Source organism: Tenrec ecaudatus, chromosome 6, assembly GCF_050624435.1.
Source record: "Tenrec ecaudatus isolate mTenEca1 chromosome 6, mTenEca1.hap1, whole genome shotgun sequence".
In the NCBI taxonomy this organism is placed as follows: Eukaryota; Metazoa; Chordata; class Mammalia; order Afrosoricida; family Tenrecidae; genus Tenrec; species Tenrec ecaudatus.
This window is the reverse complement of record NC_134535.1, coordinates 77,529,635-77,541,863: the sequence shown is the minus strand read 5'-3', so window position 1 is coordinate 77,541,863 and position 12,229 is coordinate 77,529,635. Positions and strand designations below refer to the sequence as shown.

Genomic DNA, 12,229 nt, shown 5'->3' with positions numbered 1-12,229 from the left:
AGAAAGCGTCTTTCAGTTGGAGTATGAAAAAGTAGGTAGTATTACAGGGAATACGGGGAAGAAGGTCCTAGGGGTTAGGGACTATGGGGTGAATGGGGACTAGGGCTTCAATAATGAGATGTAAATGCTGCAGAAAGAAATAGGAACCATCTGCTTTCTTCACAGGCAAGATAGGGGTGTTTAAGGGAGAATTGATTGGTATAAGAAGCTGTTTAGCAAGGAGGTGATGAATGATAGGTTGTAAGCCATTATGGTGAGTGGGTGAAATGGATTGGTGGTGCGAAGCAATGACAAACCAGGAAGTGTTCCATCCTTCTGGGTTTACCCAGTGCAGCAGCAGAGCCAAAGATAGTGTTGGCAGGTGAGTGGTGTCGGAAAGTGTTAACCAAAAGGGAGCTGGGGACAGAGAGGTGGGTAGCACGCGGTTCCACTGAAGGCTGACTCCTAGTTTAGAAAGCAAATCTCTACCTAGTAGTGGCGCAGGGAATGAAGGCATTACAAAAAGGAGCCTGAAAGAGGAGCGCTCCCTATGTTTGAGAACAAAGGGGGAGCTATTAGGGGTTTTGAGGGTTTGCTGTGTATTCCCATAACCAGGACTGGGAAAGGAGGCCCGGGAAGGAAGGGAGAAATGAGAAGGAAGCCCTTCTCCACTAGGAAAGAGACTGTTTTTTCCGCTACCTTGAGCATCACCTTGGGCTCAGGGAGGGCTACTGAGGTTGTTGAGTCCAGGCTTCGTCAATATTTGTCGGTTGCTAGACCCAGCAGCTCCAGCAGTGCGTTGGGGCTTGGAGGGACAGTCCCTCCACGGCTAGGCACTGAGAGACAGTCGCTTCTTCAATGGCCCTGCTGACTGCACTCCTGACAAGGCTTACTGGGTGGTTGGGGCTACAGGCAATGTTTAGCCCAGTGCCCTTCCTGGCCACACTCGCAGCAAGGTCCTGGTGGCAGGCAGTGAAAGCTGTTCTTTCCGGCAGGCTTCTGACCCTTCCCCTTTGTCGACCTGAGGGCAGCGCCTAAGATTTGGACTTGCTAGCTGACATTTTGGCGGGCTCGGGACTACCACGCAGCTTCTGCCTGGTCCTCTTGGGCGTTAAAACTTTATATGCCATGCTTACAGGTCATAGATAGGGGTGTGATTGCCATCCTCAGTCTTTAAGATCAGGGGCTGACTGTGTTATAAAATGGGTGGCTAGTACGTTAGCCCAGCTGGGGAAGTAGGTTCCAACCTTGTATACTGAGTTAAGGCTTCAGTTAGGCGTGTGAGGAAAGCTGCCGGGTTCTCACCCGGATGCTGGGTGATCTCTGGCAGCTTGTCAAAGTTTACTGATGTGTGAAGATGGCTTGCAAGCTGGCCAATAACACTGTATCATGTGGTCTCAGCGGGCCCTGCCTTTGCCTCTCGCAGGGGTCTCTACCTGGTCAATCCAACTCGGGTCTTTCCTCAAGACAGCTTGGGAGCCTACTGGCATGGTAACATCGGTTAAATGAGATTGATCTGGGTGCTGCTGAGTGGCTATGGAAATGCGCTCTCGCTTATCAGGGGTGAGGATGGAAATTTTACATATAAGTCATGCCAGCTTAGATCATGAGCTTGCATTAGGTATTGGAATTCCTTGATGAAGGTGGTAGGGACCTGTGAGAAAATGCCTTCACGCTTTTCTGAGAGAGGTCCGCTAGGGAAAATGGCTCGTGAACTAGACAGGTCCCTCAGCTCCTGCAAATTCACGAAGGGGACAGACAAGAGGGTGGTGGGAACGGGTGTGGCTGGCAACAGGAGATGGCAATGGAGGAGGCAGGGGTGGCTGATAAAGTGGAGTTTGGCAGGAGGAGGATGTCTGGAAAGAAATAAGCCCTGTTTGGGGAGATGTGGAGTAAGGGGGAGGAAGTAAGGAGGGAGAGAGAGAGCTTCCAGGGAGTCCGATGGTCTTAGACTTACAGGGACAGCGATGGCGGAGGAACTTATGCCTCCACCTTGAGCTATGCAGGCACAGGGACCTGAGCCAGGAGAATTTGTTCAGGTTGGCATGAGGAACAGTGGGAGGGGTGAGAGCAAAGGAAAAAGAAAGCCTGAACATATCAGACATCTGACAATTTGCGAGTTCGCTCACAAAAATTGTTGAGGTCGCAGAGAATGTGTAAAATCAAAAGTACCATTTTCTGACCAGTGTGACTCATTGTCCACTTGGCTGTGTGGCCATACTTGGTTACAGAGAAAGACTAAATTGTTAGATGAATGCCCAGAACCAGGCCCAGCTTGGTGAGGTTGGCCAGTATGCGCCCCAAAGGACTGTCCTTACAGGGCTTGGACCACGGGCTCCCCATTGTGTCTCAAACTGCAGGGGACATGAGCAGAGGAGAAGGGTGTACCTGGTCCCCATCAGCACCCATTAGTCAGGATATGGTCCAGTAACCTGGAGGGACATCCTGATAAGAGTTAGGGGCACCAGGGGAGAGTCTTGGACTCTCCAGAACAGGAAAGGCCCCTGGTGCAGGCCTGCAGCTTTCCTCCAGCAGACAGGGAGGGACCTTGGATCAGTGAGAGACACAACTGGGAGCCGAGGAGGGGTGGGGTGTCTAGCCTCCTGGCCAAAAAAAAAGGGGGTAGGTCAGAGGTTTTTGTTCAGGGTGAGAAAAAGGAGGAGGGAGGAAAGTCTTTTAGCAGTTCCAGGAGCAGGCACTGCAGAGCCATAAACAGAAAACACAAATAGGTAGAAAAAAACTCAGACAAACACTTTCCCCCTTAGCCTAGTCAGAAGATGCAGTGACTGCCAGGCCCAGCACCAGGAGTCCAGTTATAGGCACAGAACCTGGAAAGCTGACACAAAGACAGAATGTTGGGGACCACATGGGACAACATGGACACCAGATACTGTCCTTATCATCGTACCCCTTTTGGGGAAAGGCAGTTATTTCCAGCTACTCATAGTACTAGAGTGGAAGTATAAACCCCTTCTCCAGCACCCTGAAAAAAACGGGGACTCTGTGTTCCCATATGAGTTTGCTGGTCCTTGGGTGTCCGGAAAGACAAAAAAGACAAATAAGACAGAATGAACATACACATAGAGATACTGACCAGAAATCACCCATCCAGGCAGGCTTTCTTCACCACAGTTACTGATGCACCCACTTTGTCTTCAGTGGTCGTGTTAGGGTAGTTGAGCATCACAGAATGCTGGCTTATTAGAGTAATGTGTTCTTGTGCTGAATGGAGGCCCACTATCTGTCTTTTGCCTTAAAACTTAACAAATAAATATGTGTACATAGATATATTTCCATATCATTAAAAATATTTACATATGTACATGGATGTAGTTAGAGCTATTTAAATGTCCTTTGCCTCCTAGTTCTTTCCTCTATTTACTTTTACTTTACTCGTGTCCCACTGTTATGTTCTGCCTTCATTCATGTTTAAAATTAGGAAAGAAAAAATCTCCATAGAGGCCTTGTACATTTCACAAACCATATAAAAATACAAGCAGAAATATATGATTTGTGGTTGTTATGTAGATACAAATGCTGTAAAATATCCAGAAGCAAATGTAGGATAAAATCTCCATTATCTTGGCTTTTTAAGGTACATAAATCATAAAAGAAAAATTAACAATAAAAGTAAAGTGGCCTTTATTAAAACTAAAAACTTATATAAATAACCCTCTAAGTGTATGACAATACAAACAACAGAGAGAAACCTTTATGAAGCAATATATGAAATAAAGAACTTGTACTCAAAATACACAAAGAACACTTGAAACACAACAATTAGAACACAATAACCATATTCCAAGTGAGGCACATATTCTGGATAGACACATCACCAAAATGATAAATGACAAAGAAGCATATGGAAATTGCTCATAATCATTTGTTATTAAGCAGGTGAAGCAAATTAAATAACAATACATATCTCTAGATATTAGACTATCCACTAGAGGATAAAGGGGAATTTGATTGATAGGAGTTTCAGCAATGATTGAAATTTCCTTAGGAAACATCTGGAAGAGACTGCACCTGCTCTTTTTTATAAAACTAACACTTGAGGAGCCCTGTGTCCCACTGATGAAGCACTCAGTACTTAATTGAAATATTGGAGATGCAAATCAATCTGGAAGTTTTTGACTGTCTACTCCCATAAAGATTAGAGCCCAGCAATTAGTGTGGAGGAGCTCACCTGTGGTCACTATAATAGCCTAGAGAAGTCTACTCTGTAACATGGCGCTGCTGAGATGACACACCGACAGCTAGCAACATGAAACCGGTAGAAACTTTACACTTTCCTGGTGGCCTACATTCTGTATTTAGCAATTTTAAACAATTTTCTGGAGGAGTAATTAATCTGTAAAAGGTTCATGTGGCATCATATTGTTCTTCCACTAATAAGATGCTGTGTCCTTGCTACTGGTAGATGTCACTCTGAATTAGCCAATTTGGGGGCTTGCCTACTTAATTTCTTCCATGCTTTTAGAGGAATCATTATGTACTAGTGTTTGCAGTTTTTAAAAAAATATTATTGAAAGGTTGGAACTGATGTACCTTCCTTCTTTTTATATCTATAGCTAGAATAGAGCCTTTACTTTTCAAAAATTATTCTTAGATATCTGCGGGTGATTAGACCAGCTGTCCCGCATCAAGCTGCATCTGAAATGAAAGGAAAAGAAAGAAGAGACATGTACATAGTATGGGATTGGGAGGACAACAGTCTGATGGACTGAAGTACCAAGTATATCAAAGCTTGGTTTTTATACTCTTCTTACAAGGGATTGGTTACAATACAAACATCAAGGAACTTTAAAAAACATTCTTAAAGTCTTATCTATGCAAATGTTACTTAACTTGTCACACTTTCTTAACATTTAAATAATAAAAGCACTATGTTTTAAGACAATCACACAGATTGCAAGATTCAAAAGAATCTTAAAGAGATAATAAATAACTGAGTTATCACTCAATGCTTTTTAGCAGCAAGGTCATAAATAATAGTCATTTTGCAATGCTTTTGTCTGCAAAGACACAAAGGCACAAGGGATTAATTGGTCACCCATCAGTAAACACCTTGGTCAGCAGATACCTCCTACAGATATCTCAAGTGATATCTTTCATAGTCATTTCAATGTAGTGCATTCCCTACTGTTTTAGATCTCTAGGGATTTATTGTTTCATTTGCTTTCCCTTGGAATGAAATCTTCCATATTTATTGAAATTGCTCCAATAAATGCATGTATTCAAATTGTTGAATGAAGTACTCTCAGAAAATTCACAAAAGCATATACTAATCTGTACATAAACTTTTCTTCATTGCAATGATCTGTAGAGAAATAAACTGGCTGAGTGTTTCAGGTTATGCTATATATCTGATCTCACTGATTGGCAAATATATTGATCACGTAGCCTAAATTAATTATAGAACACTCCTACTATGGTTTCAAGGTTTTATATATATATTTATATATATATATATATATATATATATATATATATATCTGGAGTCTCTTCTAGATGTTTCCTAAGGAAATTTCAATCAATGCTGAAATTCCTATCAATCAAATTCCCCTTTATCCTCTAGTGGATAGTCTAATATCTAGAAATATGTATTGTTATTTAACTTGCTTCACCTGCTTAATAACAAATGATTATGAGCAATTTCCATATGCTTCTTTGTCATTTATCATTTTGGTGATGTGTCTATCCAGAATATGTGCCTCACTTGGAATATGGTTATTGTGTTCTAATTGTTGTGTTTCAAGTGTTCTTTGTGTATTTTGAGTACAAGTTCTTTATTTCATATATTGCTTCATAAATGCTTCTCTCTGTTGTTTGTATTGTCATACACTTAGAGGGTTATTTATAAAAATTTTTAGTTTTAATAAAGGCCACTTTACTTTTATTATTAATTTTTTTTATGGTTTATTCTTCTGATTTTATACCTTAAAAAGCCAAGGCCTGGCTCTGGGCATTCATCCAACAATTTATATATATATGTATGTATGTATATATATCACTGTATAGTTCAAAAGGTAGATTTTCTGCTACGCATTTTGGTTGAAATTATCTAGCATCTAATTTTACTTGGATTCAAAATTAATGCCTACAAAAGCAATTTTAAAGGAGTCAAATGATATATTACATTAAGAAAAGATATCTTTAAAATATTAAAAAGCAAAAATATAAAAGTTTAAAAAACACTGAAAAGCAAATGTGTCACGAGCTCTAAAGTGTGCCTGACCAAAGCCCTGGTGATTTCAATCACTTCATATTCTAAAGTTGAATAATTAATCAGTAAAGCCAAAGAAGAATCGGACCATTGAAATTAGAGTGATGGTGAAGAATAGTGAATCCACTATGGACTTCCAGCGTAATAGGGAGCCCTGATGGTGTGACAGATAGACATTGGGCTGTGAGCAGCCAGGTCAGTATTTTCAAACTACCAAGCAATCTGTGGGGGGAAAAGCAGGCTTTTGATTCCAACAGAGAGTTACAGTCTTGCACAACACAGTAGCAGTCTGTAGTGTCCTAAAGTGTTTTTGCCATTCATTCAAGAGAAAAACAATTCCTTGGAGTTATAAAGGTAATTAAATGTGAACTATTTTTCTTTCCCCACCCAACCCTAACCCTATTAAATATGAACTATATGTAGTCCTAATTAACACTATTTTCTTGTCAATATAGAACTTGCCTTATTGTTTGTATAAATAATAAACATAAAAACAACCCAGAATATGACAGGATATATTAAAGAGGGATGATACAATAAATATTAAAAAGCGATTATAAAGATACTGTTACACAAGTGGTGGCATTTCTTTATTTAACCAATGGAATTAAACAGACTTTGTACCAGATATATTTTGAGAATGAGTAGAGTGTTAAACACATTATAACTCTGACTTTCACGTCACTTTGATTGCAATAGTGCAAGAAGTGACTGACATTGAATACAAAAAGCAAATCCATTGCAATGAAGTTGATTCTAAATTCAAAGTGATATGATTTAGGGTTTCTGTGGCTATATAGTTGTCACAGAGCAGAAAGCCTACTTTTTCTAACAAGGCAATGCATATCCCACAGTGCCACTGGGGACCCTGAAAACAGAATATTTTTTATTAATAAGTCGAGTGAATAATCAATGCCAAGAAATCAATGTCAAAGAACAATTTTTTTTTAAGTTGAGCTCTGGTTGTGTAAAGTGGAGTTCTCATGCGGGCTTATTGAGCTACTAACCACAAAGTCATGGGTGAAAAGTCACCACCCTTCCATTGGAGAAAGGCGAGGCTGTCTACTCTTGATGACATTGAGTACATGGAAAGTTGAGTGAAAGGAAGAATGACAATGTTCAGAGATAAATTAAATTTAAAACAGCAAAGGCTGTTGGCTTGATAGAGTTAGTTTATTGTGCCAAAATGGCCGATAAGCACATGTGGACTTAATTGAAGGGTGGAGAGATGAATGGCTCTGTGAGCCTCACTTTTCTAGTTCTCAGGTCTCTTGCTTTGTGATGGTCAGACCAGGGTGCAGCTGCCTTAGCAAGTTCCCAGCTTCAGCTAGCAAGACTGACTCCCTGAGGAGAAGCCACATGGACCTACCCCGATGCAGCCCTAGGTGCTGGAGCAGCCACGTGGAGACCTCTGCCAGTGCTGAGATGCTTACACATTCACTGACTCGGCTTTCCTTCTGCAGTCGGCATCATTGTGTCTGTTTTGTAAGATGGAGGCGGACTTTGTGGACCGATGTTGGACATACGGGTTAATGGGTTGATGTTGGACTTTTGGGCTTGGGCAGCCCTGGGTTGCGATGTTTTCCTGATGTGCACTTAACCTTTACATAAAACCCTCTTTTATACATGATTTGTTGTGGATTTGTTTCTCTGAAGTCTTAGTGCAGCTGCCTTAGCCAGTTCCCTGCTTCAGCTTGCAAGAGTCACTTCCTACAAGACATGCCCAAGGAGAAACTGCATGGACCTACCCCATTGCTGCCCTGGGTGCTGGAGCAGCAGTGTAGGACTCCTGCCAGCACTGAGATGCTTATACGTTCACTGCTTCGGCTTTCCTCCTGCAGTTGGCATCATTGTGTGTGTTTTGTGAGATGGAGGAGGACTTTGTGGATTGATGGTGGGCATATGGGTTAATGTTGGGCAGCACTGGGTTGGGATGTTTTCTTGATGCATGCTTAACCTTCCTATCAAGGTTTTTCTTCAGGTTGTCTAATTAAATATATGTATGTGTATGCTTTTTTGGTTAGTTTGTTTGTAGAGACAAAAGAACTCACGTCCTAAATGCAAAGTGATGCCTTAATAGACTGAGTGATTGCTCTAATAAACTATAAAATAAACAATAATTCAGAGCATGGCATTAGTTAAATTTGTTAAAGTGTCAAAGAGCAACCATGACACTGTGAGGAGTAAGGTGCACTGTATCCAAACCAAGGTGTTTTCAATGATCTCATCTGTATGGGAAAAGTGGATAATGAATAAGAAAGACTGCTGAATCATTGATGAAGTTGAACTACATATTCTAGAAAAAGTTTGAGAAAAACAGACAAATTTGTCTTGGTGGAAATAAAACCATAAAGCTCCTAAACAGTGAGAATAGCTAGACTTCATTTCTTGTCCTTTGGACATACTCTCAAGAGAAATCGGTCCTGGAGAAGGACATCATGCGTTGTAAAAGACAGGGTCAGTGAAAGTGGGTGGAAAGAGGGTGGAATGAGAATGATTGACACAGTGGCTGCAAGAATAAAATCAAACCTAATTGTGAGGATGCCAGTACAGGACAATCTTACATTCCTTCGTTCATAGCATTGCTAAGAGTTGGAATCAACTCAAAATTACCCTAACAATAACAATATGTTACTTGGAATACAAAGGAAGCTATTTCAGAAAGAGAAAGGGTATATATAGATACAATAATGACAGAAAATATGGCACTTTGCATAGCTTTCCATAATTCTCTAAGAGTTAAAATATGTATTTTGAAAATCTCAAATATAAATTTTGTGTCCCCCTAAGTTTGTGTTGTTGTTAGGCAAATAGCAGTGGAGCACAGTTTCCTAGGTAAAGAAAACTAATTTATTTTACCATATGAATCGAATTTTCAAATATATTAGGGAAATTATTATGTATAATAAAGTTTTAAAACTTTTAAATAGATAATATAATTCTATTAAATTCAAATAAAAAGATAATTGTGACCAGTTGTTATTGGCATCTGATCCATAATTTACAACCTAGATAAAACTTTAGGATATTGAATTAATTACTATGTGACCCAAGTGTAACCTACTCAGGTTCTTTAAGTTATCGATCATAATCTTTGCTAAATGAAAAAGCCTGATTTAATTTATAATCACATAGAGATTTGGAGATATTTTTTCAGCTAAATATTAAGCCTGAACACAAATATTTTTCAATTTGCTCCACTATTATGATATGGAAGCACCATCTCCTTTAGAAATTATTAACATTGTGTGATATGAGAAAGATGTATATCCTAGATATTCATAAAATCAACTCAATTACTCATTGTAAAGTTCACAAACAATATACCTATTTCAACACCAAAAAAGAAAAATCAACCTCACTACCATCAAATCTATTCCCAGTCATAACACTCCTCTAGGACAAGGTAGAATTGCCCCTCTGAGTTTCTGAGATTAGCTCTTTGCAGGAGTAGAAAGCCACATTTTTGCCCTGTGGAATTGCTGAGGGTTTTGAATTTCTGACCTTGTGGATTGTAGCCCAATTCATAACCACCACACCACTGGGGCTCCTCTATCTCAGCATACATATGTTAAAACACGTGGAAATATTCAATATTCAAACTGAATTTATAGTTGAAAATCTTGAGGATGAACCAAATAAGAGAATTAACTTGAAAGATAAAGTGATTCCTGAAATGCATAAAGGAACATCATATATATAGCTTATACCATTAAAAAGATGAAAATCCAGGATTAAATCTTATACACGTTAGCTATTTGTGAGTAACTCTGTCACTATCAAAACACAAAATAAAATAAAAGTGTATGTTAACAAGGTGGTGGTTGACATATGCTGCTGTTTTCAATAAACTTTGAGAGCTATTTTGGGGGAGAAAAAAAGAAATACTTGTTAGCAAACACCAAAAAGAATTATTTTAAGGTAAGGAAAATACACTTTTTTATTATATTATTCAGGGATTGTTTCACTTGTTTATTTCTTAAGGTGTATATGAAAGGATTTAAGACAGGTGCAACTGAGGTGGTGAGTATTGCTATCCCCTTGTTTAAAGCAACCCTTTCATCTGCAGCAGGTTTAATGTACATGAAAATGCAGCTGCCATAAGAGATGGAGACCACAATCATGTGGGAGGAGCAGGTGGAAAAAGCCTTTTTTCTCTGCTGGGCAGAAGGGATTTTCAGAATTGTTCTTATGATGTATGCATAGGAGAGTATTACCAGGGCCAATGTAATCAGCAATGTGACAATGGCTGAAATAAAGCCTATCAATTCTATGGAATGAGTGTCTGTGCAGGACAGTTTCAGGAGAGGAGTATAGTCACAAACAAAGTGATCAATAATATTAGCATCACAGAATTCCAACCCTAAGCCCATGATAAGTCCAGGAGAGATTGCTAATAACCCAGCCAACCAAGAGATAACAACTAGCTGGTTGCAGACTCTGCTGCTCATGATTGTCGCATAGTGCAAAGGTTTGCAGATGGCCACATAGCGGTCATAGGACATGGCAGCCAACAGGAAAAACTCTGATGCTCCCAAAAAGATGCCAAAAAATAATTGTGCAGCACAAGCATCATAAGAAATTCTTTTATCCATAGTCACTATAATGAACAAATACCTTGGGATGCAGACAGAAGTCAGTGAGATTTCTAAGAACGAGAAGTTTCGAAGGAAGAAATACATGGGTGTTCTGAGATGAGAATCCAGGAGTGTGAGCAAGATAATGGTCAGATTTCCAGTGATGCTCAGTAAATATGTTAGCAGTAGGAAAAGGAATATTACAATTTGCCATTTAGGGTCATCTGTTAGTCCTAGGAGAATAAATGTTGTCACCATTGTATGATTTCTCATGATTAAATTACTTCTGAATTCCATCAGATCTGGGGAATAAAAATAGAAAGTCTACATTTAAAAATACCATCCAGGATCAATTAGCTCAAATAATCCAGTTGAAATGCATATGCGTTTTTGCGTCTACGGTTTTGAATCATTTCACAACCCTACTTACAACAGCAGACTTGATCCTGTTTATTACATCTATTTCTCTAGGTAAAAACAAAAACCAAACTCACTACCAACCAGTCTCTGCTGACTCATAGTGACCCCATTGGGCAGCGGAGTATTGCCCTGTGGGTTTCTGAGAGCAACTCTTTACAGAAGGAGAAAAGGACTCATCCTTCTCCAAGGAGCAACTGGAGACTTTCAACTGTTGGCTTTTGGATTAGCAGCCCACAGAGCAACCACTGTGCTACAGGACTCCTGGAAGGAGACCTTTGAGCATCTCAACTTGCATAAGAATTATTTCCATAAAAATTCTTTACATTATTAAGCAACCTAATTTGCATAAAAATTCTGTTGTTTAAAATTTTGCCTGAGAGGATGAGAAATAACTCCTACAAGCTTACTGAATTCAAAAGAAACTTAAAAGGGAAAGAAAAGTTATATCAAGTATATTTTATTTAAAATAATCTTGTACTCAGCTCTTCAGCTATTATTTCTGCACTTTTTGCTGAATACTTTTAGTGTCAACTATATACTCTCTTCTGTGTAGTTTTACACTTTAAACAAGTCAGGTTTGCATTTTTGTAATTATTGTTTTAGAAACCATTGTATTCTGATGTTAGATGCTTGGCTAGGGCTGAATTCCTTTCTATTCCCAATGGAACAAGCACTTATGGCTCAGTACAATGTGAATATAAAAATGAGTATATAAATATCAAATCAAAATTTTACTTGAAATATTACATTACTCGGTTATTTGGCCACTTTCAACTTAAACCATGTAGCTTTACTAGTGTAAGAAACATTATTTTACAATCAGTAGTGATAAAGCAAAAGAAGACTTAACCTGGTGCTGCATCAGTTAAGCACCCTATTGCTAAAGGTTGACAGTTTGAATCCATCTGTCACCCCATGGGCACAAGCTCCAGCAATCTGCTTCTATAAAGATTATGGCTAATGAAACTCTATTGTTTGATTCTATTTTGTTAAATTGACTCAATGAATTCAATAGAACAATATT

General features: G+C 39.2%; 1 protein-coding gene across 1 annotated transcript; it reads right to left on the bottom strand.

The window, feature by feature from the left end:
- Positions 1-10,119: 10,119 nt before the first annotated feature.
- On the bottom strand, positions 10,120-11,082 carry LOC142450941 (olfactory receptor 6C74-like). Its single transcript, XM_075552876.1, has one exon. It carries the CDS (start codon positions 11,080-11,082, stop codon positions 10,120-10,122), a length of 963 nt encoding a protein of 320 aa, XP_075408991.1.
- Positions 11,083-12,229: the final 1,147 nt, after the last annotated feature.